The following is a 27,481-nucleotide window of genomic DNA, read 5'->3' on the forward strand; positions in this document are numbered from 1 at the left end:
ACACACAAGCATATTCCAGTTGTAAAAGCAAACTCCTTCTAGGATCAGAATGAATGTAGATCAGTCTTCTACAGCAGAAAGCAAATCCGGAGCAGGGTGATGAGGTTGGGGGCCCCGGCCTGGTGTCTTTAACCAGTCAGCTTCAACTCCAGGAGCCAGGGTGGAAGGCACAGTCCTTCAGTGCATAATGCCATCCTGCAGGGGGCCAGGCCGCTGACCACCATACCTTGGGCAATCCCTGCAAAAACACCAGTCCCTGCTGTGACTGTACAGCACAGGAGGGACTTTTTCCTTGCTTGTGGCACTGTCCTAAGTTTGGCGCTGTCCTCAGAGAAGAGATGGTGCACTCATTAAATATTTCCATTATAACACTGAATGGGATTTGTGATCCTGGCTGTGAGCACGGAGCTGAGAGAACACGAGAACCTCACACTGAGCTGAGTGCTGTGAGTGTGCACTTCTGACGTGGGCGAGGAAGAAGTGCTGTCTCCAGCCGACATGCTCTTCGGGTGAAGAAATCTGGCCTAAAATATTTGAGGATGCTGAATCAAGAAGGGATTTGGGAATCAAGTTTTTGCCTCTGTAAAGCACAACATAAAAAACAACAACAACAACAAAAAAAACAACTCCAGTCTTGTTAGTAGATAGCTAAATTTTGATCAAAACCTGAAATGTTTTTGTGTAATTGTCAATAGGCTGGAATGTATCTGATACAGTTTAATTTGTGGATGTTTCTTTGGCTATCTTTCAGTTAGATCTAGAAATTGCTCTGACACGCTCAGTCTGTTCTCTAACTCACTTAATTCCTTTAATTTTTATTTCCTCAGAAAAGAATTAATTCTTTAGTTTCCTCAGAAAATTACCCACAGCAACCTTCCTAATAGTGAGGGTATATTTCTGAGTAGAAGAGTCCTTCGGCCGAAATGGCATCGCCAAGGCCCACAGTTCGAACGGGATCTTTACATACCAACACTGGTGTGAAGTAGAAGGATATTCCCTCCCTGTGCCATTCTACTACTGGCTCACTTGGGTTAAATATGACCCTGGAGCCCTCCTCTGAGTGGGAAGTCAGGAACTCTTGGGGTGCCCTCAGAGATACTCGGCTGGCGTCGATGGTTTCTGTCGCACAGGCCTGTGTCCCAGCCACACGTGCACCTGCAGCCACAGCTGCCAGCTGGTTGGCCCAGTGCCCGTCCACAGTTGCCAGGATGTGGTAGACCAGTGTATGAAAATGGATCCTGGTGAGGTCTGAGGCTCTGCTCTTACTCCGCCCATGTTCTTTCAAGATCCAAAAGAGGATATCACTGACCATGCCCACATCAGGAACACCATTCCAGGAAGAGAGAGAGGAGTGAGGTCCAGATGCTGACTGGCTGAGAAATAACAGCTCCTGTTCATTCAGTCCAAGGGAAGTCACAGCAGGAAAGACCTGCTAACAAAAACAAAATGGTAGGTCTCTTTCTGATGGACACCTAGCTCTGAAGACATCTTAGGACACAGCCAAAGACTAACATTAGCATTTTTCTTCGTTACCATAAGACCCTGCCCTGAAGCCTATGGTGGGGAGGTGACGATCACAGTGCACTGTTTTGTCTGGTAAACCGCTGTCTCCACCTTCATCATCATCACTTGGATAAATAAGAAAATTGCAGTGACACTGTTGGACACCAGCCTCTCTTCACATGTGAAGCTGAGACAAAGCGGGGAGATGCACTTGTTTTCTGTGGTGCCAGGCTTTCACCTTGGCACACACAGGGTTTTCTTGCTACTGAGGGGACTTGCTTCTCAGTTCCTGAAGGTCAGCAAGGTTTCGGCTGGTGCAAAGGTGAAGGCCCCAGCTGCATAGCCAGGGGCATGACGGCTCTGTGTAAACACCATCAGAAAGCAAGCAGCAGTCTCGTGTGAGGGCTAAACCTCTGAAGCATTTGTGGGTCAGGAAGGCTGCATTTAGCAGTAACATTGTGAAAAGTGGTACCAAACAGGAACCACTGAACCTGTTATTTAAGGGGAATGACTATACCTACCTCATGCTCTTTTTTACTTAGCACTTTCCTTAAAGCCCGGAATGCATCTAAGGTGAATATGCAAGAGGTGAACCCTGTATGTAGCATGCAGATAGGGCGTGCGTGCTAACTATCTTTCAATCGATGACCTACACCTTTGCCAGTGTAACAGCCACTTCCATTTACTCCATGTTCAGTGCCAGGCACTGAGTTGAAGGTTTTATTTAATTCTTACAGTAACCCTCTGAGGGAAGAAGGGGTGACCTCCATTTTGCAGATAAGCAACTGAGGATCAGCTAGATTAAGTGGACAGTTACATAGAAAATCAAGTAAAAATGGCTTGTTTTTAAAAAGGGAGAAGACATTCGACCTTAAAGAGAGAAATGCAAGTAAAAGCCATACTTAAAAACACCAGGAGTGACACTAATGTAACCAGGGAGTTTAGGTGGGAAGATCTATCAACGTAGGCTCCTGACTGTATCAAGGTACCCCCCAGAGCAGTGGGCACTGACAAGAGGGAGACTGCAGGTGTGTGGGGCAGTGGTATATGGGAACTCAACATTTGTTCAATTTGGCTGTGAACCTAAAACTGCCTAAGAAGTTAAGTCTATCAAAGGAAGAAAAAAAAAAAAAAAACACTTCTGAAATACCATTTTTCACCTGCCAGATTGGTAAGAATGTATATATTTAAAAAAAATTTTTTTTTAAAGATTTATTTATTTATACAAGAACTGAGGTACAGGTCAGAGGCACGGGAGGGTGAGAGAATTCACCAAAGAGAGGGGGGAGCAAAACAGGCAGACAACCGAAATACACTGCTAAGGGGGGCAGCTGGTGGGACAGAAGAGGCTGCCACACCATGTGGGTTTCTCCCTGGCTGGCCGGGAATCGAACCTGCGCAGCAGAGGCTGCGGACAGCTTCACAGTGCAGTGCTCAACCCACTGTGCCACCAGGGAGGCCCCAAGAATGTATATTTTTAATTGTATTTCAGTGGCAAGGATATGAGGAAATAAGCACCTATAGTTGTACAATCCTCATATGGGTAACCTCAAACTTACAAATGCTTTTTAAGCTCTAATCCTGCAGCTGTACATCTGAGAGTGTACTTCTATACACATAGGTACTTGCTCATGGGCAAAACAAATTCATGTACAAGGTGATTTGTTGCAGTGGTGTACGGAATAGCAAATGATGTAACAACACAATGCCCACTAAGGGGGTTTGGGTTAAAAAAACAGGCACACCCACATATTCCTTTTACCATGTGATGACACAGAAAAGATCTCCGAAATGTATTCATTGAACAAAAAGCAAGTGCACAATAGAGTGTTTAGAATGCTTCTACTTTTTGTGGGTAAAAAGATAAAATAAGGATATATTCCCACATTCGCTGATGGATGTACACAGTAATTCTGGAGTCTACGGATGAAACTAACAGGGAGACATGGGCACAGAAGGGAAGAGAGAAGGATATGTTGTTGTATATCTCTTAATGCATTTTGGGCTCTAAATCATATAAATATATTACCCATTTAAAAAATGTTAAATAACAATAAAATGTAAGGTTTAATAACTTGTCTAACTTCTCAAAGCAGTGAGAGTGCCAAAGTTGGTACTCCAACCAAGTTTCCCAAGTTGTGTTCTTAAAGCCTCATGGTCCTGGCCTTATCTAATCATCACTGTTGTCCAAAGGCAAGAGCTGAACACCTGATGCCTGGTGCTGAGGGAGTCAGTTCCCCCAGGTTTTTTTTCTCTGAGCTTCCTGAAGTTCACCTGAAAGCAACCAAGCCGGGTTTTCAGTTTCCCCCCTTGAGTTCTACTGCAATCACGTCTATCTTCCCCCTTTCAGAGGGAAAAAACATGGCCCATGAACGCATCGATGACACTGCAGGATTTCTGACCTAGTAGGAGAGCCTGCCCCACAACAGCACTGGCTCCTTATCTGGATCTCCATGGACCAAGGTCTGAGCGACATGATATCCACACCTTGGTGAGGTGGCCCTGAGCCGAAACACAAAAGTGGTTTTCCGCAAGGGCCTGTGAGGGTTAAGGCCAGAGAGTCTTCCATGCTCAGCCCATGCGGTTACCTGATGCACAATGTTGCTCATGAGCTCCCTGTTGGTCATACTGGCCAGCTCCAGATGGATGGGAATGCCGGTCGGGATGTCAGAGATGGAGGCCACGACCTGCAGAGAGGTGAGGACAGCACCACCGTTAGAAACAAGTCGTCAGGCAGAAATGAAGATGGGACCAGGTCCTGAGAGCAATGCCTCCTGGCACTGCCTTCTCTGCCTCAGCGAAAAGCAGAGGTTTGCTTTTCCCAACAGGGAAGTAAGGCTCCGCAGAGCATGAAGAGTGGCTCTGCACGCTCCCACAGCCAGCCCCTTCCTGGGGACTAAACCCACAGTACATGAATCTGCAGGAATGCAGTGCAGCTGATGTGACATGAGATGATACAGGTAACACGAAAGACAAATTACAAACACAGCAGCCGTGTTCAGGTTAGCCCAGGATGCAGACTTGGGCAAGCGGTTCCGACCTGTCCTACTCAAGCTGCTGCCCAGGACTGAAAGAAGACTGTGAGTTGCCTCGCTGGGGCAGGAAGCAGGCTTTGGAGCCGGGTGCCATGATTTGTCCTTGGGACATTGGGGCTGCGGGTCAGGCAGCACAAGCTGCAAAACCAGGAGAGGCAGGGATCAGAAGGAAACACAGCTGAAATCTGTGAAATTCTCTAACAGTGCTATTACCTCAACGAGTCTCTTCCTCTGGAGCTCCTTGCTTTGTCCCTCCATCATGTGCAATCCAGAGAGGACCACCAGGTCTGGCTGAAACTCCTCCAGGCTAGACACAAACACCTCCAGCATATTCATGGCCCCGTTGGAGAGGTCGTGGGAGAAGATGAATCGGTTGGCATGGGGAGCTTTTAACTGGCCCCACTCCTCCCCTAGAAAAGCCCAGTCAACACAATGGGAAGAAAAGGAAGAGGCTTTAAGTCGCTTAGCTGGTGGGGGTGCAGGGTGAGGGGTGTACTTGCAGGGGCCTCACTGGCGCCTCGGCTCTGGGTAGGCTGGTCCTTGGTGATGGACCCTGGCCACGTGGCCCAAGGTGTGCACAGGACTGCATCCAGGAGGATGGTGGGCAGTAAACAAACAAACCAAAACCCCAACCCGACAATAAAACAGTAAAAGTGCTATGTGCCTTTGTTCAGGGCTGCCAAGTAGCTCCCCTCCAATCCCAGGAAACCTCTACTGTCCACTGAGCTCCCAGAGACAGGGAGGGAGGAGCACCGCCTCCACAAACCAGCACACTATACTGGGGCATGCGTCCCAAAGCATGTCCACTTCACAGCCACTCCCTGAGATCCCTCGCTCAGCCATGGCCTACATGGGGGTTTACAGGCACTTGATCCAGAGGTAAGAGTGTCTGGCCTCCTCCAAGTGAGTTGCTTGGGAATAAGGACTGTTCGAGACTGAGCTCAAGAGCTACATTCCCCTAAATCGTTGCTGACTGAGTGAGCCTGAGGAGCATTTTCACTATTCAGAGCATCCACAAGGTGGACTAAGGAAAATGATTAATCATTTTGCTTTGAGTTCTCTCTTCTATTCTCAACTCTACTTGCCACAGATTTGTGCCCCAGTTCTTTAAAGGGCAGGCAGGATGTCTGACTCTTGTCACAGTGCCCACTTGACATCTGCTAATCTGACCCAAGCAGAGGGAGACAGCCCCACCTTTGTGGGTCTTCTGGCAGGGTAGTGGAGTCTATGCACTTACAGGAGAGGTTCTCAGCACTGGCCACGCCATCAGACTCTACTGACACAGTGTGTGCTTTGTGAGTGGCAACGCCCCAGCGCTGGAGACCGAGGGGCAGATAGGTGGAAACTACTGCTTAAGACCCCACGCAGCAAGTCGCAGAGGAGCGTGCCACTGCTGAGTCCTGAAGAACAGGGAAGCAGTGTGGCGGCCGAGGGCTCTTGGAGCCCACCTGGTGAGGCTTCATGAGCTCAGGCGTTCCCATGCAGGGCTCACACCTTTCTTTACAAGACTTGGCAGAAAATCTTGAAGTTTAGTGAGCCTAAGGGTTGCCTCTGCTCTGCTACCATGTAGGGCAAATCCTAAACGAGGCCATCCCTGAGCACCAGAGGGAGCAGGTCCCCACCAGCATGGAAGTGGAGGGATTTAGGTCCCAGACTTACACAGCTTTCCTTCCACTAAAGGGTCCGTCCCATTTACAAAATCGAAGTCTGTATGTGGCAACCTGGTTTTTCATTGGTTCCCAGCATACATATTGCTATTTCCTTCTGAAAGTTTCCCCTTAAACAGGGTTTCCTCATAATGCAGGTTGATCTACCAACTGCAACTGGCAACCTGCGTCCCCCTTTCCAGAGCGTCCTCTTCCAACAGAACCCTACCTCTCTGGGGAAGCGTGCATGTGTGACTCTTCACAGCAAGGGTGTCAAGGTTGGGAGAACCCATCCTTCCTCTGCTTTGGGTTTAGTTTTACTGAATCTAATCCTGTGAGAGATATCTGAGTCATTTGTATACAAATCTGTGAAAGCAGAAAAAAATGTTACCTACTTACTAAACTCCAACACAACGGTTATATTTGCTAACATACCACATTCCTTTCTTACCTCCTGGCCCCTGTCTCATTATTTGTTCAGAGGAAATGCCCAGGGGTCATGAGAGCAGAATCTCAACTCTGCTTCATCTCTACAAACCCAACACAGGACAGCCTTCCCTGTGAAGGCTTTCCTAACCCTGCCACCCCCCAAGAGATTTGATCACTTCCTTCCTTAAGCCACTGCTATACCCTATTACAGGACTTGGAACATGATTTAGCAATAATTTGTGTAAGAGTCCATCTCTTGCAGTAAATGGTGAGCTGAGGACATCGTCCTGGTCTTCATATCATCATATTGCTACTGCCTCACTGTTCCTGGTATATAATTATACAACTGAATTAGCAAGACGAGTGAGATCAGACTGATGACTTAAATGCCCGTGACAACAAATATGGGTATAAATTTCAAATGCAGCATTTCTTCAGCAACGAGACTCTGGAGAGAGGAATACACAGGACATTAGGATTCTCCACTTCTAGGCAAGACCTGGAAGTGGGCTTCACAGAGTGAAACACTAAGAAGCACTGCCTATCTGAACCTAGCAGGAAAGAGCCACAACATTCAAAGTCAATTCATTTCCACAGGGAAAAAAAATGACAGAAGCAAAATCAACAGACTTCAGCAAGGCAAAGACAAGCAGGGATGTGAAGAGCTGGTCACTGGCTGTTTCCACAGACACAGGGCTGATGTAGAGCTTGAGAAGCAAAATGACCAAAACTCAGACAGGGTGAACCTGTAATGACAGATGCTGCCCTCTTTCTCACAGAGCACTTCATTTCTGTAAGTGCTCCCTTCTCTCAATTTATCATCCTGCCCTTGGGTTAGTAAGTTCACAAAAGCTATACAGTGACTCATTGGATCCCTAGCCCAATGCCTGAAAATAAATTCCTTGGGGGAGGGCTGGAAGGAAAAAGAGGTGACAATCCTCTCTGGGAATTGACTCATCCATGAGGAGAGTAGCTGGGGACAGAGCTGACCAGAGGGTGGCTACCCCTAGACTAGGTTCCCTCCTGGGGCTGATAACAATGTAACTTCACAGGAATTTTAATGAAAGTCCACTGTTACATATTGAGAAAATGGGGCATAGAAAAGAAAAAACTGAAAAGTGAGCTTGTCATTCCAAGGGTAGAAACAACTTCCTTTCAGGATAAGCTGTGCTGTCTTAATTGCATCCAAGGCACTGTTTGTCAAATATAACAGCAAAGTCTCCTGGAGGAAACTAGTCTCACTCTACTCACCAGGGAAAGTTACAGTAACCAGGCAGGTCCCAAGTTCATGGTGTGAGTGCTCACAGTGAAAGTGAGATGAACCTGGACCTGCGAGTAGCAGCAGGCACCTCCAAGACACATCTGCAGTATTCCAGTCCCTTCCAGGCAACAGCCATTCACGCCTTGCGTTTAGGCCCTCACAGTACTGAGACACGATGATCTCTCATCCTCGCTATTTCAATCTGCAGGCAGTAAGACTATGACTTCCCATTTGGGGAAACTAAACTGGAGAGAAACTCAAAACTTGAGCATCTTTAAAAGTGAACTGTCTATTCCAACATTCTGTCCCTGATTTTCAGACCCTTCCTAACTTCCTCATTCCAGTAAGTACCCCAAAGAGAACAAGAAACAGGAAGCAATTCTTTGTACTTAGAGAAATCACTCTATTTCACATCTTATTTTAAAAGTAATGGCTCTAGAAGGCGAGATGCTCCTAATTGTCTGACTTGGAAGCAGTTCACTGAAGCGTGTGAAGTGCTGCTTTAAGGAACCAATTGGTAACATGCTGAACCAAAATTCAAGAGTCTGAGTTCTGAGTAAAGAAAAGCTATAAAAGCAAACATACAGAATCAAATAAACAGAATAAAATATGTTCAGGTATTCAGGATTCTCTCAGAAATTAGATCTGCAAGTCTGTATAACACAAAATCTACTGGGATGGGCTGATATGATTTATAAAATCAGAACATTATATAATGGGAAATAAATTAAGTGTTGTTAAATACAAAACACTTCCACTTCCATACACACACAAGGAAAGAAAAATGCTTCAAAAGAAGTTTGCAGGTGCCTGGAATCAATCTTAATCAGCTTGTAACAGCTGACCAGCAAGGCCGAGGGCAGAATCCAGCAGAGCTGAGCAGATGTCACTGCCCTTCTCTTTTCTCAGTAATAAGGAAAAATATTGGGCATGCGTGTTTAATGCATTTTCATTTTTATGCGTGACACCTGCTTTCCTACAAGCTGATTTCTCTTGGGTTCGGACTACTGTGGACCTGGGAGTTTTGGGCAGTGCTGCAAGATGCCAGCACTCTTCCTCCAGACCATGGCCAGTAGCAGCTCAGCAGTACCACGGGGTCAGACAAAAAACGGGTCTGGTCTGGTCTGGCAAGAACGGAACCCTGACAATTTTCAAAGATAATTTTTACACACCAATCTGACAATACACAATCCCCTGACTGGTCTTACACCATTACTTACTCATTTCTCTTACCTGCTTGGTACTCTAAAATGAGGTGGAATTCATCCACTTCCTGCAATGACTCTGGTGGAACAAATACGTTGTCATCAAGAAGTTCGTGCAGCTTTGGACCAACTGGACCACAAAGAAGAACCTGGAGACAAACAAAACGAAGTCTATGAGAAGACCCATGCCTTTACCCATGGAATCTGGCATTAAGTGAAAAGGTATATCCAAGCCATGTCTATTCACTTCAACAAAACAATGAACTCCAAATCTAATTTTGAAAGCTTTTAGTATGGAGGAAGGTAGTAAAAGGCTATTATCAGGGGTCAGGACTCCAGAGGATATGAACCCAGAAATGAGAGGCTGACAAAAGACTCAAGTCACACAAGTTATACAGGTACCAATGCAGCCTCCAAATTCTATATACCCCATTAGGGTCTGAATGTTTCTATCCCTCCAAATTCATATGCTGAAGCTTAACTGCCATGTGATGGCATCTGGAAAGAGGGTAATTAAGATTAAATGGGGTCATCTGGATGGGGTCCCAACCCAACAGAAAAGGAGGTGAGATCTCTTTCTCTAGTATATGCACTAAAGAAAGGGCCATGGAGGACACAGTCAGAAGGTGGCCACTGCAAGCTTTCATCAGACACAACCCTGATGGAACTTTGATCTTAGACTTTCCAGCCTCCAAGTTGTGAGAAAATAAATTTCTGTTGTTTAAAACACTCAGCCTATATTGTGGCAGTCTATCCGACTAACACAATTCTCCTCCACTTTCTTACTCATAACCTGTATAGTAAACAGATAGGGATGTTGTCTGCTGAAAATTGCCAATGAAAACAAATGTTTGAATTTTATACAGCAAAGAGCCTCAGGATGGCAATACCCTCAACAATCAGACGGCCTAATCTGTGGGATCAACCTCTCTACTACAGTTATGTCAACAGGCTTGCCTTCCAAATATGAGAATTAAAGAGCATCTCAGTTTGGAAAGTATAGGGGAAAGTGTGCTGAAGCTTTTCCAAAACGTTTTTCTTCAACTCCAAGTTGGGCCTCTCTGTGGCTATTCTTTCTGGAAGCCATTTCACATCTGCTGTGTGTACCATGCCAGTTCTGTGCCCCACTCACAGTCAGGCTAACACAGTTGACACCAATGCGCAATGAGGGCTTGGGCCAGGATTTAAAGGAAGTCCCTAGAGATGACCAACACCATTTCAGATTTATACGCCCTACCCAGAAGCCTCGAGAGCATATGGATTTGCTAATTAACTGCTTTTTTTTTTTTTTTTTTCCTGAAGAGGCATGTTCACATTTCTAAGAAATCCTAGCTTCTGGGTAAAAATATATCTGCCTCCCTTTGACCTCTCCCTTTCTAACTTGACACATGCCCATATTTGCCACTTCTGAAAAGTCCTGACCCTACAACTTTATTTTGTTCCCATAGGAAAAAAGTCTAGCTCTAAGCTAGATTTTCAGTTTTCAGGATGAGATAACAAGGGTCAGATCCACCCTCCTAGCCAGACAAAATAAACAATGTTTTTAAAAAATTTGGACACTGGGCAACAAAGGACAGTGATTTATTTATTTATTTATTTAATTATTTAAATTTTATTTTTATATTCCCCTTACAATTACAACCCCCTTATTTTGACCCTAAGCCACCTTTCCCCGCCCCCTACCCCACATAGAGTGTCTCTGGTTCATAGTTGTTTGTTGATTTTGATATTTTCTTTCTTATAGTTATTCTTTTTCCTGGTCCCTTATTTAAGTTTTCAAGATTCCTGCTATGAGTGAGACCATCTGGTATTTTTCTTTTTCTTTCTGGCTTATTTCGCTGAGCATCACTGATCCTTCCAGCTCCATCCATGTTGCTGCAAACTGCATGTGTTTATCTTTTTTGAATGCGAGTAATATTCCATGGTGTATATGTACCATATCTTCTTGATCCAGTCATCTATTTTTGGGCATTTGGGTTGTTTCCAAAGCTTAGCTATTGTAAATAGTGCTGCTATAAACATAGGGGTGCAGGTGCTCTTTGGAATTGATGTTTCTGTGAAAGGACAGTGATTTCTAACCAACAAGAGGAAACTGAGTATGCTCTACAAATGTTCAGTAAATTACCTTTTTAATTTCCAGATACACAAAATTTGAATTAATCACCAGCAGACTTGCATTACAAAAAATACTAAAGGAATTCTTCAAGCAAAAGGAAATGATACCAATGGAAATACAGAACTACACAAATGAAGAACACCAGAAATGCTAATTCTGGATAAGGACATAAGTTGTTGTTTAAATATAATGGATGATTAGCTGCTTAAAGAAAAATATTAACAAGATAATCTTAATTTTACAATATATGTAGATGTAAACTACAAAGCAGTAATAGTATAAAAATGGAAAGCAGAAATGGATGCACATTACTGTAAAATTCTTATGTTACACGTGGCGATACAGTATCACTTGAAAGTAGACTGTGATAAGCTAAAATTGTACACTATAAACCCTAAAATACCACTAATATAACAAATTAAAATAATTAAAAAAAAGATAATGTGAAATAGAAGAAAATAACCCAAAAGAATGCAGAAAAAGAGGATGAAGAGGGGGGATAAATAGAAAACAAATGCCATATTTAAAAATCTAACCTAATAACATCAATAATCTTACTAAATGTAAATGTAAGTAGTCCAATAAAAAAAGACTGTCAAAGTAGATTAAAAAGTCCCAATTTTATGCTGTCCATAAGAAGTACATTATAGTTATACACACATGTACAATGTATATATGTGTACACTATATTATATACAATATACATATTACATAAACACAAACAGGTCACAAACAGAAGGAGTAAAAAGATACATTACGCTAACACTAATCAAAAGAAAACTGGAATGGCTACTTTAGTCAAAACAGATTTTGGGGCAAATATTAGGATTTCTTTATCTCTGGCAATGATAAAGGGATCAACTAATGAAGGGGATGTAACAATCAAACATTTATGCAGCTAATAACAATTTACAAATACACAAGAAGCAAAGTTATAGATCAGGCAAGGAAAATATACAAATCCATAATACCATGGAGATATTAATACCTCTTAATAATTGATAAATCTAGAAGACAGAAAGCAGTAAAAAGACAAAAGACTTTGAACAACACTATCAACCAACCTAGTCAAATTCAAGTAAACAAACTGGTGAAATAGAAGACACTTAAGAACACTCCACTCATTAACAGCAGAATATACATGCTTCAAGTGCATGTGGGCCTTCAAGAGAGATCATACTCGAGGTCATTAAAACATTTCAATACTTTTATTAAGAGTCAAAGAAACATATTCTGACCACAAAGGAATTAAGAGAAATCAATAAATGAATGTTATCTGGACCCTTGCCCCAAATATGTAGAAACTAAACAACACATTTCTAAATAGCCTATGCATAGATGGACCCATTGCAAGAAATGTGATTAGAAAGCATTTTGACCTGAATGAAAATTAAAACAGTGATTGAAAATCTGTAGGATGCAGCTATAACTGTATTTAAGGAGAAATGTATAGCACTAAACACCTATAACAAAAAGTAACAAAGGTCTCAAGTAAATGACTCCAGCCTCTTCCTGAAGAAACTAGCACAAGAAGAAATTAAACAAACCAATGATATACAAAAAAGGAAAACGAGAAAAATCAGTGAAACAGAAAGCTCATTATTGAAAAGATCAGTAAAACTGATAGACCCCTAGACAAATCAATCAAGAAAAAAAAAAGACATAAATTACCAAGATCAAGAAAGATAGTATTACTGCAGTATCTACAGATCTTGGAGAAAGAAATATTATGATTAATTTTATGCTAATTCCACAACTTAGATGAAGTGGACGAATTCTCTCAAAGATAAAACTGTTTAGAAACTCACTCAAGAAAGAGAAAAAACGAATTTTTCTATATCTATTAAGCAAATCAAAGTTGTCATTAAAAACCTTCCCACATGAAAAACTCCAGGGCTACAGGGCTTCATTAGTGAATTCCATAAACATTTAAGGAAGATACAAGACCAACTCTACATACTCTTTTTTGAAAAAATGAAACATTTCCCAACTTATTCTATGAAGTCACTGTTCCCCCAATGCCAAAAATAACAGACATACACAAGAATAGCAAAATATAGATCAGCATCCTTCTGGGAAATTGATACAAAGATTCTAGACAAAATGTATTAAAGGTAATCCAATGACAGAAAAAAGGATAATACATCAAAACCAATGGAATTTGCAAGGGATGCAAGGTTGGTTTAACATTTGAAAATGAGTGTAATTGCCATACACCAAACAAAAATCATAGTCATCTCAATCGATGCAGAAACTGCATTTGACCAAATCCAACATTATTCCTAATTCGTGGCTAAGTCACACAAATGTACTTCCCAGAGTAACTGCTCCCAGCCATGCAATCTTGCTTTTATTCCACCATTCGACTAAATGTCTCTTTGCTATAATCACCATGATCTATTTCTGAGACATACTCTTTAAGACTAGGGACTCTGGGGCTCAAATACTTGGATTAAATCCCAGTTATAGGCCTTACTAGGTGTATGAAGTTTCAATTTCTCCATATCTCATTTTTCCTATGTACAAAATAGACATAATAATAGGATTTCCCTTACAGTATATTGTAAGAATTTAATGAGCTAAAAAATATGTAAAGCACTTAACACAGTGCCTCGTATATAGTAGGAACTATATTAGTACTATTATTGTGATTATCTTTGAAAAATACCTACTTCTAATTTTGGGTAGTTTTAGATGATTACTTTATCCAGACTGAGAAGTACTTCAGAAAATTAAACTGAATCTCTGAGAGAGAGATTATAAGAGGTATAAAAGAGGGTATAAAGTCATGGCAGCACCTGGCACTGGAACCCTGGCTCTGTCATTTATTGGCTGATGACCTCAGGCACATTAGTTAATCTCTCTGGATCTCTTTATCATCTTTATTATTATTTTTTTAAAGATTTATGCATATATGAACTGGAGTATAGGCCAGAGGTGTGGGGGGTGAGAGAATTCAGAGACAGAGTGGGGAACAGAACAGGCAGACTGACTGAAATACACTGCTGAGGGGAGCAGCGGGTGAGACAGGAGAGGTCTGCTGCACTATGTGGGTAGCTCCCTGGCCAGCCGGGGATTGAACTCATGCTGCAGAGGTTGTGGATAGCTTCACAGTGCTGTGCTTAACCCCTGTGCCACCAGGGAAGCCCTCTTTACCATCTTTAAAGGGGTGATGATATCTTACTTATCAGACTGTTGTGAGGACTGCAAAATAGAGTCCTTTTTTCCCCCTCAAACTCCAACCAAGGTCAGGTTTGTTTAACCACAATGCTTCTGAATCAAACCAGTCCCAGGCCCTGCTTCTCCAGAGACCAAAAGCAAAAGCTGGTCCCTGGGATGTCAGTGTGGAAAGTTCAATGTTGTCCTCACCTAAGACTTCCAGGGTGTTGTCATCCCAGGGTACCAGAATTGGTTTTCAGGGTCAGCAAGGTGGCATTTTAGGGACCTATACAGATGTCCAGGATTCTGCAGGGAAGGGCCTGGGCTCTTTCTATGAAGTTTATAACCAATTTTTTTGTCTCTTCTATCCATTAATAGTAATATTTCTGAAGCCTAGAAATATTCTGAATATTCTGAAGCCCTAGAATTGCCAATCTTCTCTATTTGGGAACTGCAAAGAATCATGCAAAGATCATGACTGCAAAGAATCTATTTTTTCCAGCCTAATATTTCATGAGAACTTTAATTCTTATTAAAATGTGAATATTCAGACCTTAATGTGCTTTCCACATCTAAGTATACTGTGGCTCCACAGGAATTCTTCCCCTCAAACTGCTGCTCATCTATCTGTATTAATGGGTCCCTCTCTGGGTTTTGTTTTTGTGCTGCTAATCCATATTTCTATTTTTAGGCTGCTCCCCCAAACTAGAGGACTATTTATGATCCCCTTGATCATCAGAGCCACACCCATCTGTACATCTCAAGCTTATTTACTTTGAATCATCTTCTTAAATCTATCTCCTGTGCCCCCATGTATAGTATAGCACTGAGTGATTCCATTTTAGTAGGTTTTAGATAGTTCTTTTGGTTGCTGTAATCTAAACTTTAATCATTCTGCACCAGGACCACAGCAATAACCTCCCTGTTGGTCTCTCCACTAGGACCTACTGTCATTCACAGCAAAAAAACCAAAAAAACAAAACAAAAAAACAAACAACCTTACTCATATGTTATTTTGAAAAGAACAGTAAATTTTTTTTTTAAAGATTTATTTATTGATGCATACAAAAACTGGGGTACAGGCCAGAGGTGTGGGGGGTGAGAGGATTCACCAGAGACAGAGTGGGGAGCAGAACAGACAGACTCACTGAAATACACTGCTGAGGGGAACAGTGGGCCAGTGAGGAGAGGTCTGCTGAGCCATGTGTGTAGCTCCCTGGCCAGGGATCGAACTTGTGCTGCAGTGGCTGCAGATAGCTTCATAGGTTGCGTCTTAACCCCTTGAGCCACCAAGGAGGCCCCAACAGCAGTAATTTTTAAATTCTAGTTAAACCAAATTGTTTAAGACTTAAGTTTTCACTGCTGATCCCTCATCGAATGGCCTCCATGTTGCAACACTCGGGATGCAGGCTCACCAATACAGCCAACTCTTTTCTGTCATCACTGCATAATCTCCTGTCTCAGGCTCTTTACTAACAAACCTTTTAGTACTTATGAACATGGAGTCTAGTGTGAGCAGTTTCATTTTTATTCACTGTAAACCTCTCTATGCCTCAAGCTTCATGCACAAGGAGAGACAGTAACAGCACCAACAACAGTACAAACTAGCCTTATGAGTTGTTGCAAGGAATTAATGAGGTATCTAGGCACCACCAACATCAGACACACAGAAAGTACTCAGGAAGTATCAGCTATTACTGCTTTCCTACAATTACTATATTGCCTCCTAGTAAGAGGTCCAGGAGTTGGCACACAGTAGGCGGCTCATAAGTTGAATCAAGGTGCAGAAACTCATTCTTGCTCCTAAAATTATTAAAACTAATGAAAGGCATGCATTTTATCTGGGAATTTGACCTACCTTTAAATCCGGGTTGGTTGCAAATTTCTGTCCAATTAAAGCTGCATTTCCTCCTACATAGTGCTGTAAGAGAATTCAAGGTTTTAGACAGTATTTTAGCACAACTATGTTACCCAAGTTTAACACTTTTTTCACTTATTGTAGTTTTTTTAAAAAAGTTAAAGTGACTTTACATCAAGGACACACATATAAAGATAATAATACATTAACCCATATGCTAACAGTCAATAATTTATAAGGAAATGTGAAAAAAACAAACATGTTAACTGTGAAAATTAGTATAATTGTCTGGACCACAGATCAAGTTTGGTTTTGAGCTTCCAGGCAGCCAGAACAAATGAAAGAGAAATGAGAAGTGTGGGCAGGTCTTCCATGCTATAATCCTTCTAAAATGAGTATAAAACTATGTTGCTGTCCTCTGAGACTCACTGGGTAACTACTATAATGAACAAAATCGCTCTTCTGAAACATACAGGCCATCTGCCCTCGACTCTCCTTTCAACCTTCATCTCTTTCCTTCTGTGCTGCACTCCAAGTAGGCTTTCTTCTGTGCCTCAGGGCCTTTTGCACACTCTTGTTCTTTTGACTTGGACACCTGCCCCTTCTCAGACCTTGGTAAAACCTTGCCCACGTCTCAACTGTCAGTTGCAGTGCCACTGCTGTTACGCATCCTGTTCCCTGCCCCCTTACAGGTCTCTTGACGCCTGCTCTCTAAATGAGTACCTCTTGTTCACTTGGGCTATTACCCTCAGGGTACGTGACTAACTTTTGCAGGGTAGAAACTATCTCAATACAACAAGTGCTCAAAGGAGGAAACACAGAAACATCAGAATGCACCAAGAATTTCCTGGAAATAAATATTAAAAGTAATGGGTCCTAATAATGGACAATGTTTTCTCCTTAATATCCCATCTCTTTGGCCTCCCCGGTGGTGCAGCGGTTGAGCACAGGGTTGTGAAGCTGCCCGCAGCCTTTGCAGCGCCGGTTTGATCCCCGGCCTCCGGCGAGGGTCCCACATGGTGCGCAGACCTCTCCTGCCACCCACTGCTCCTCTCAGCAGTGTATTTCATCTGCCTGTTCTGTTCCCCGCTCTGGCTCTGGTGAATTCTCTCACCGTCCCGCACTTCTGACTGTACCCAGTGCTTGTATAAATAAATCTTTAAAAAAAATAATCCCATCTCTTAGCTGAGGACCTTGCAGGGTAGAGCAGGTATTCAACTGGTATTCTATGTCGCTAAGGATGGATCCACATGTTTTGGAAACCTGACCATTAGAAGAAAGGACTGATGTTCTGTGAAAATTGAGAAGCCAAATCAAGAGTCTTATCTGGGTGGAATGCTACTATCTTATCTTCCTAGTCCTCAGTTCCATCCAGAGGCACAGACTACAATAATTCATTCTAGATGCTGAACAAGGTTTATTATGTCAACTTCTGGATCAGGGAGGGATAGTAACAGCTTCCTACAGATTCAAAACTTTCCATATATCTGCTGAATTATGGCCCTAATTAGTTGAATGATAAGAATTTACTGAAAATCTCGGCGGAAAATATTAAGACTTTATGATGTGGATTTTTCATATAACAGTTATACACTGCTGTTTATCAGCCAATCTGCCTTCTACGTTAAGGGAGTTTGAAAAGGCACCAAATGAAATGTCACTGTAGTGAAAGGTACATATCATATTTTAGGTTTCAAAATTTTTAAAAAAAAGATTTATTTACTGATGCATACAAGAACTGGGGTACAGGCCAGAGGTGTGGGCGGTGAGAGGATTCACGAGAGACAGTGGGAAACAAAACAGGCAGATTGACTGAAATACACTGCTGAGGAGAGCAGCGGGCAAGTCAGGAGAAGTCTGTTGTGCCATGTGGGTAGTTCCCTGGTCAGGGATTGAACTCATGCTGCAGTGGCTGCGGATAGCCTCATAGGTTGCGTCTTAACCCCTTGCACCACCAGGGAGGCCCCAGGTTTCACAATGTTAAGAAATAACTCAGGTGGTCAAAAAAACTAGATAAAGTCTATAAAAATTCTGTTGTCACATCATGAAACAAAAGGCAGAGTTCAAGGTAAAAGAGAACAGAAATCAATAGGCGATTTAAATACAATTGTTATGTTAGAATGATGTAGGGTCTTAGAGGAGATCAGCACCTCACTACCGAGCTCAATAGTCAAAATGATAGTAACTTAAATTTTAACAGTTTGCTGCTTTGGAAACTCAGCCGGATTAAGCCTGTGCTCATTTCTAATGTTCAAATGGGCAGCTTCAAAGGGAAAAAAAACTTTAAAGGGTGGCCTGAGAAAGATACCAATTAAAAATGGCATTAAAAGCTTCCCCAGTGAAAACCACACCCAGACTGGGGTGTCCATGCAAAAGATTATAGGTGAGTAAGAATGGAGGCAAGGGGTGTTGGAGAAATGTTTAAATAAACAATCCAAACTGCTTCTCACGGGGCATGAGGGCACTTGCAGCAGCAGATGTGCCAAGTGAGGGCACAAGCCCTGGCAGGTCGCTATTTCCAGCACGGCCTCTTACTCAGTGTGAGCCTCGGGAGATATCTGGACCTCGCCGGCCCAGGGCTTTGTGATCACCAGGCGGGCACAGACACCCCCTTCCCCTAAGATTCTCTGTCTCTGACAGGTATTCAGAGATGCACACCTCAAAACAAGGCCCTCGAACCACCAGCATTAACATAAGTGAGTAGGATATTTGCTGGAAAGATAAATTATTGGGTGCCATCCCACATCAACAGATGCAGAAACTCTGGGAAGACTCAGGAATGTGTTTCAAAAAACCCTTCAAGTAATTCTGGTGCATGCTCAGGTCTGAGACAATTACAACCTGGGACAATTTTGTTTCCTTCCCTCTCAAGAGCCTGGAAACATTTCAGGGTGCATGGAGACGTGTTCAGCTGTCACAACTGTTGACGAAGGGTAATGCCACTCATCTAGCGTGCAGAGGCAGACATTCTGCAAAATGCCTCACCATGTGTGGGACAGCCCTCCCAAAAAAGAATGATTCAGCCCAAAATGTCAACAGTGTTGACATTGAGAAACCTTCCTCTGGACCAGCTTACTAAGAGCAGAGGTGAGAACCCAGTTCCCTCCTTCCCAGGAAGACTAGAACCAGTTCTTGGTGGGTTTGATCTTATTCTCCTGCTCTAAGAACTCAGCCATATCAAGATAGTGCAAGTCACCACAATACAAACAATACCCAGATGAGTTAAGAATACATACTTTCCTAGCTCGAACTTGGGTAATATGAAAAGAAAACAATTTAATGGATGAATCAGAACTAAGGTTTTGGTAAATATGCTTTTGAAGTGTTGGCTGAATTGAAGCAGTACGATTCATGGAAGATCAGATACAGTTTTACAAAAAGGGAAGATGCTGCAGTACCGAAGACCCCTTCTGGTGCAAACTGGAGGAAAAAGTTGTTGGGTTGTTTCTAGGAACAATTATCTTCCACCAGCCTAAGGCATCCTAAGCCAACAGACCTGGGCTCCTGGGAACTCTGAGGCCACCTGGGCAATGTTGTGGAAGGCTTCCTTATCGCTGAAGAAGCGCTCCGCAGCTGCTCCCTTCCCCATGAAGTGAATGAAGGTCTCTTCTAGATGGGTCTTTGAGTGCAGAACAGTGTGGTCTTTCCCATTCCCAGGACTCAGGCCAAGGGCCTGCAAGAGCTTCACCCCCGAGAGCACGACATCCACACAGGCATTGACTCTGGAGAGAAGGTGGAAAGAGATGGTGTGAAGGAAAGCACTAGGGCAGCTGCTCTGCATTTATTGGCAGAGAAATGTTTCAGAGAGCCATATTCCAACAGAAAACAAGATGTAGCTGAGCTGAAACTGGAACTGGAAAACAGCTTGTAGCAGAAGGAAGATTACTTTATCTGAAACCATGTCTCAGTAACACAACACAGTTTGAAAACTTTTACGCTAGTTACAAAGAGGTGCTCAGCATTTCAGAAGGAAGCTTTCTGATGGTACAAATATAAAGTTTCTGAGAAAATGCCAAACTATCTGAATTCACACTGGTTGTGTGACTTTGGCATCACACTTCAATTTCTCTGTGTCTCAGTTTCCTCATCTATGAAAGGATATGAGTATTTGACTCATGGAGCTGTTGTGACGAGTAAACAACATATGCTTAGGAACACTGCTTGGTGCAGAGTGAGCAAAATAAAAGTTTCGGTCAAAAGCTAAGTATCACACTCCTTCCTTCCAAAGACCCATGAGGGTGCTGGTAAGATACACTAAGTACCTAAATGTTGAAATACTCCCAGCTGAAACTCTTAAGAACTGGGTGGTGCCTTAAAGACTGAGGCCTTGAAACAACTGATCAATTGGCAGGTATTTATGGGACCTGTCTGTGAACTTTACAGTTAAGAAGCCAGTGCTGCATACTTGTACAGTAATTATAAAGTACTAAGGCATACTGGTAATGTGTGCATGAAAATGTTCTGACTTCTATGTTCAGTGTCTTTTGGCTTAAATCCATCCTTAAAAGAGAAGGGTCAAATAATGAGGGTAGCTAGAAGGTGTCTTCCTGCGCTTGCAGCCACCTCTGCCTGCTGGGGAGGTCATTCACACTAGTAAGGCAGGATGGCCATGTAGGTGGCTCCAGCCTCAGAAGAGCAGGCTCACAGCAGGCTAAGAGAGACAGCTCCTGGTGACCAGGGTGGCTGGGTTTCTGGGTTAATTCAGAGCAGCTCTGAAAACAAAGTAAAAAATTAATGAAGAGGTCCCAAGGGACTGGATTTTAATATATGACATATTAGCTATTCAGTGGACAATATGTTTCTCTTCTGGTCTCCTTCAAAAATTTCTTGTCCCCAAAATATTGTAATGTAGCAAATCTAACAAGGGAAATGAGACTGGAGTAAAGGAGAGGAATTTCATTTTTTATTAGACACATTTCTAAATTTTACAAGCATGTGTTACCTTTATAGTTTTTAAAAGAACAAACTATAAAAGGCTCAAGTGTAGGCTAGATATTGTCAAATTACTCAAGGAAGGCTGACAAGGGCAAGGGAAAGACAATTCCTTTTTAAAACACAACTGACTGCATCCTTATCACATGGATCCCAGGTTTTTGAAAAGTTTTTTGGATACTGAACAGCATTTAAATTCTCAATCTTTTACAATTCTTTTAAACTCAAAGACATACAAACAGATATACTGCAGGTTTGGTTCCAGACCACCACAATAAAGCAAGTGTCACAACAAAGCAAGACACAAATGTCTTGGTTTCCCAGTGCATATAAAATTTATGTTTACACTATTCTGTAGTCTATTAAGTGTTCAGTAGCATTATGTCTAAAAAAAGTATACATTATATGTGACAGAGACATGAAGTGAGAACGTGAGGCTGGAAAAAATGGGCCCAATAGACTTGTTCAAGGCAGAGTTGCCACAAACCTTCAATCTATTAAAAAAAAAAGCAGGATCTCCAATGTGCAATAAAGAGAAGTGCAGTAAAACAAGGTCTGCCTGTAATTACTCTGGCCAACTGGAAAGGCATAATCTACAAGTTGCTATGCCTTTCACTGCATAAACACACTGGTGAATATGGGGCAGGTGCTTTAAAAAATGTTAAAAACACATGCCGTTCACAATTTTGCATAATAATCCAACAAACCTGGTTCAATTCTACTCCCTTATTACTCCTGAACACAGCACTGGATGTCTGAAGGGTAGAGATCTCAGCAGAAAACCTGGTATCTAGGACTCTGAGACTCCAATAGGTTCCTAGGCTTTACAGAGTATGAGTCTGGATATCAAGAAAACCATTCCCACCAAATAGCCTATCTAGAAAATGTATCCCAATGGATTTGGGGCTTGATTCTGGTTAGCAAGAAGTTCAGATACAGAGGGAACTCATATTTGGAAATTATGGCCTCAATAACTATATCGCCTCTACTCTAGTTCTGCTGAGACCTTAAGAGTTTGATTCTTTAAAAATGAGGATGGGAAAAGTTTGCAAAAATTACAAAAAAAAAAAAACTAAAACAAAAAACTAAACTAAAAGGAACAGTCAGCACATTTTGCAACAAGATGAAACTGAAAAGAACTAATGCTGAGTTAAATAAATAAAGTTATTATTGGGAGTATTCTACAACCTAATCATATCATGAATAGCAGGGGAAAAGAGTCTTACAGAGGAAATATTTTTGATAACTCTAATTAAAGATCATTGAACATCTACTATGTGCCAGATACCAATTCAAGAACTTCTATATGTTATATTTTACTTGCTTTAACCAGAGCGAGATTCCTTCTCTGTACTTACCTCGATTCAATAACATCCCAAAATGTAAACTAGCACATTATCTTGGTGCTTTAGTATCAGGGGAAATAAAAAATGGGAGGAAAAGAACCAGAAAGCAAAATTATGCTGATTTGATACACAGGCCAAATTTCACATTTCCTTAAGACACCAATAAAAGATTATGATTTTGGAGACAACACAGACAATACAAATGGAAAGTAAAGCAAAGCAGTGGACAAACAAGAGGCTGCAGGGCACACTGAGAGCCCAGGTTTCCAGCCTCAGAATATCAGAGACTTTGAGGGGGCTGCGAGAAGTGGTTACAGTTCCCTCTTCTAGACTGTAAGTTCTTTAAAGGCAAGAAATGGTGAATTTTAACTCCCTTTTGCTTCATCATTTATGTTTCCTTAAGTTCTTTCTAGCTTTAACCCTGTACCTGAGATACTGTGAGGGCTACTCATAATCACAAGATACAGAACTGCTGGAGAGAAACTCAAAAGGGCCAGGATAGTGGTGCCTGGCTGACCCTAGGCCGGTGCTCTGAACAGCGAAAGAGGGGTGGCGTTTATCAAGTGCCGACTGCTATGCGGGCATCTGCAAATGTCATCAATTTGCACAACTCTGTAAGATGGGGAAGTAGTCATTACAGCTTTCAGATGAGCGAGGAGAGGCTGGGGGTTTATACTCCAAAGCCCAAGGCTGGAGGAGCCTAAATTCAAAACCAGACTGACCTGCTGAGGTCTATGCAGGGAGCACACACAAGCAAAGATGTGGAGGAAGGGAGTGACTGTATACAGACACAAAAGACTGCTGATCTAGTTAGAATGGACAGTTTAAACAGTGGAGAAGAGCAAGACAGGTTTGTTTCAAAGGTCAGGGTGAAGTCAGGTATGCGAGAACAAATGCTAGGATGAGGGGTTTATCACTCACCAGGAAGGTGGCACGTGAAGGATGTAGTGGACTCATCACTGACCATTTTCTTAAAATGCTTCTGATTCCTTTTTGCCACCAGTCCCTTACATGCCTTCCAGTCTCCTAGAATTGCCATTTCCCTTCCCTTCTTGTTCTCTTTCCAGGTGATGCTATCCAGTCTCTGGCCTCAAAGCTAACTACTGACATCCCCAAAGTCTGCAATTGTGCTCCTCAAAACTCCACCCTCTGGTTGTCAGCAGCTGATAGCTCAGCATCTTCTAAAGTCCCACAGAATGTATATTTTTCTTTCTCTGAAATCAAACTGATAACCTTCTGTAGGGTAAGGTAAAAGTATCAGGCTTTTCTGCCCTCCCGCCATTAGGATAGATGAGGGAACCCTGTGGTCCTGAATGCGTGCCTGATGGCGGGCACCTGAAGTGGGTACACCTGGGCTGAGAGACTGAGTTTATAAGGGCAGCCGTCGCAGGGACGCCCGCAGAAGCCAAGAATGAATGGACCGAGCGAAGAAGAAGGGAAGCAGAGAGAGGGCCAGAGAGCCCAGATAGAGGATTTGCTGGGAGCTGGGAGGACTGCCAGCATCCCGGCCCCCCAGCACCCCTGCCTGCCGTATGTCTGGTAAATCTAAATGAAAGATCTGCAAAAGCCACTGAGGACTCTGACTCCTCCTTTACCCGGTCTGCTGGATCAGAAAACCTGTACTGTGGCCTGTCCTGCCCCTACACCTTCCATTACAAACTTCTTTTTTCTTAATTTCTCTTAAGAGCCACAATGTGGCATGAACAGGGAGCCAGGAATAGGCTAAAATTGTACCTCTGGCACCGACAGCTGGGTGATCTTAGGCAAATCAATGTTTACTCATCTGTGAAAACGGATTTATAGTATCTGTATCTGCCTACATAAAGCTGCTGTAAGATACCCAATACTAAAAACCTATTATTTTTGACCATCTGTCTTTACCATATCCAACTTGTTACCTCACCTCTTTTGCACCACTACCACAGGTTCTTTTTCCCCTTCACCGAGACCCTACAACGGCCTTTTAATTAGTGTCAGGATTTCAAGATTTTCTTCCTCATGAATCACATTGTTTGAAGCAAGTATTCTCCCAGGTAGTCAAAGTACCACAACCAACATGAGATTCTGGCACAAGTACTGTATGTCTCCCTCCTCACCTTAGCACACCACATTCTTTACACTGGGAATTTCCTTGAGAAATGAGAAGTATTACCAATGGGTGGATGTCTGTTACCCACAGAAATAACTTGAAGCAAACAGGAGAGAACTGCGGCTCAAAATCTACCTTTTACATTCCCACCAGCTATCTCTGGCAAAGAACTGTGCATCATTTAGCTGCATATAAACCTGATGGCTTCCCCATCTGCTACTCTGACAGAAAAGGCCCTTTCAGCATTATCCTTTGACATCTCTTTACCACAAGGTCCCTGCCCAATATATAGGGCCAACTTGCTGTTCCCAAACAAACAATATACTTTTTCATATTCGGTTCTCCCCTACCTTCAAATGGAGAAATCTCATTTTTTTCTCCATGGTCTGTCCCACACAAGTCACTGTAGCAGACTTTTTTCTAAGATGGTCATAACAAGATGCCCCATCTTGTTAGGGCTCCCAAGCATATCATCCTTTTTACCATGTGATGACAATCCTTCCACCAGCTCTTCCCCCTACCAGTTGGACCTGTGAGTGCAGCAATAAGGTTAGATCATAATAGCAGTAAGCTTCAGCCTGGTCTTCTTAGGACATTTCCTATCCTAACCCAGTTACGCTGCTGTTAAGAGGATACTCATAGAACATACTATGCAGAACATCCAGCTGAGGTTATAGCTGACAACCACAATCACCCTTTAGGAAGACTCTGGGACTGGCCATCAACTGACTGAAACTGCACAAGAAAGAACTGCCTAACCAAGCCCCCTCAGAATCACGACAGGATAATAAAATGATCGTTATTTCAAGCTACTAAATTTTGGTGTGATTTGTGATATAGCAATGTGAAGCCTTACCCCAAATGTGGCTGTATTTGGAGACTATTTTAGGAGATAACTGTGGTTAAATGAGGGCATAAGCCAATAGAATTAGTGTCCATATGAGAGGAGGAGCGGCCAGGAGTGTGCATGCACAAAGGCCATGCAAGGCCACAGATAGAAAGCAGCTGTATGCAAGTCAGGAAGAGAGGACTCTTAGAGACCAATCCTGCTGGCACCTTGATCTTGTCCTATCAGCCTTGAGAACTGTGAGAAAATAAATTTGTTGTCTAAGAACCCATTCTGTGGTATTCTATTATGGACCCCAAGCAGATGAATATACAAATGAAAACATATGTTTTCAACAAATGAGGCAGGAAAGTTGCCTCACCCATTTTGGTATCCTCAGAACAGTGCAGACTTGACATATACCATGTCCTTGATGAATACTTGTTGACTGAGTGTGCAAAATACCGGGGAGGACAATTAAGAAGTTGCTAAGTGGTGAAAGGCCTGAGCTTGAAAATAATAATAATAAAAAAAGGAGACATACCTCAGAAGAAACAATGTTAACTGATAAAAAAGTACTACCTAACATTTGAGTGCTCTTTAAAGCAGACACCACGCTAGATGACATGGATTATTTCATTTACTCTTCATGATAACTTTATTCCACCTGACTCTTCCTGATCACAACACTCAAAACTATTAAAGTTCTTGGTAGAAGGCCTGCTTTTGTTTGGTGCCTGTGAGGTGATGGCAAGGCAGTAGGTCGAACTGAGTAAGGGACTACAATTAGACTAAAGGGAATAATTACATTCCCAGCGAGGAATACAAAAAAGAGGTACTGTGATTTGGGAGAACCTTAAATATGCAATGTCACTGAGTCAGGAAAAGAAAAGGCTTATAAGTAGAAGGGCGTGTTTAACGCAAAGAAGACTGCAGAGTTCATAATGAAGTTGGGAGGGGTAGCAGCAGGATTTGAGAAAGCAACATAGCACACAGCTGAAAATGATACAACGTTTTGTCGATTATACCTCATTAACACCCCTCCCCCCCCACAAGTCCGCGGTGAACTTCGAGGAGTTTGTCTAGTGGGGGGGGTCTTCAAATTATGACATTAAGGAAGGAGAAACGAGGCGTGAAGAAATAAAATTCGGTAGCTAAAGGCTAGAACCTTCCTTCAAGAAGTTCAGACGTAGGAGGAAGCAGAGTGGTCTTTGCAGAAGGGCAGTTACCACAGGAGTGGGAGGAGCTGAAACTGGAAAGGAGGCTCGAAACGAAGGTGTCAGACTGAGCGGGATTTCCGCCGAGTTGAGAGAACAGCAGAGCCGCTAGTCTAGCGGAAAAAGCAGTCCGGGAGTCCTAAAGCCGAGACCCACGGGATTCATCCCAGGCGTCTGACGCGTCTCGCCAAAAAGAGCGTGGACACCAGGGGCCTCTAGGGACCTCTGGAGACCCGGGTTTCCGCGCGGACTCTACCTCGCTGCTCCCAACCCTCTCGACCTCCGCCAAGGTGGCCCTCGAAATGGCCGAGGCGCAGGCCCCACAGACACTCACCCCACAGCCACGCGGCGCCAGCGCCGGGCTGGCCGCACGATAAGCGCATCCCAGGCGGCCGCCAACCGGCTCTCGGGGGAGCCAGGTCCCGGGGGCACGGGCCCCAGCTGTAGCGAACTCCACAGAGAACGAAGCGCCGAACCCGGCAACTGCGGCTCCAGCAAGAAGACGCAGCCAACGGCCAGCGCCAGAAAGCCCGCGTACGCGGAGCCGCGCCACAGCGCCATGGGGACCGAGGCGCCTCAGCAGCGCCGTTCGGCTCCCTCCTCAGCTACCGCACTTCCGGGCTCGGCGCGCCGACGTCGCCACCCGTGCGGAGACGTCACGCCCGCGCGCCCTGGACCCTCCCCTCGGGGGCGGGGCGACAGCGGTGGACGGACTAGGGCGCCCTCTGCCGACGCCCTCTGCCGGCGCCCAAATCCTGGCGCTTGGGGGCGCGGTTCCTCCGCCCTGAAGGACGTGGCACAAAGGCCGTAGTGCCCGCCTGGGAGCTGCATCCCGTCCAGGGACCCCCAACCGTACCCG

At 43.4% G+C, this 27,481-nt stretch overlaps 1 protein-coding gene across 4 annotated transcripts; it reads right to left on the reverse strand.

Moving 5' to 3' along the window:
• Positions 1–877: 877 nt before the first annotated feature.
• ADPGK (ADP dependent glucokinase) lies at positions 878–27,183 on the reverse strand (the record flags this gene model as incomplete). 4 transcript variants are annotated; one of them, XM_084241007.1, is made up of 7 exons in its annotated part: positions 878–1,429; positions 4,092–4,190; positions 4,752–4,948; positions 9,108–9,228; positions 16,213–16,275; positions 19,709–19,934; positions 26,957–27,183. In XM_084241007.1, the coding sequence occupies 7 exons, from the start codon at positions 27,181–27,183 to the stop codon at positions 878–880; spliced, it is 1,485 nt and encodes a 494-aa protein (XP_084097133.1). The 4 variants fall into 4 exon arrangements, with proteins under 4 accessions (XP_084097133.1, XP_084097132.1, XP_084097135.1 ...); XM_084241006.1 differs by having other exon boundaries at positions 878–1,432; XM_084241009.1 differs by lacking the exons at positions 4,092–4,190; positions 4,752–4,948; positions 9,108–9,228.
• Positions 27,184–27,481: the final 298 nt, after the last annotated feature.

Source organism: Talpa europaea (assembly GCF_964194135.1).
Source record: "Talpa europaea genome assembly, chromosome: 8".
NCBI lineage: Eukaryota > Metazoa > Chordata > Mammalia > Eulipotyphla > Talpidae > Talpa > Talpa europaea.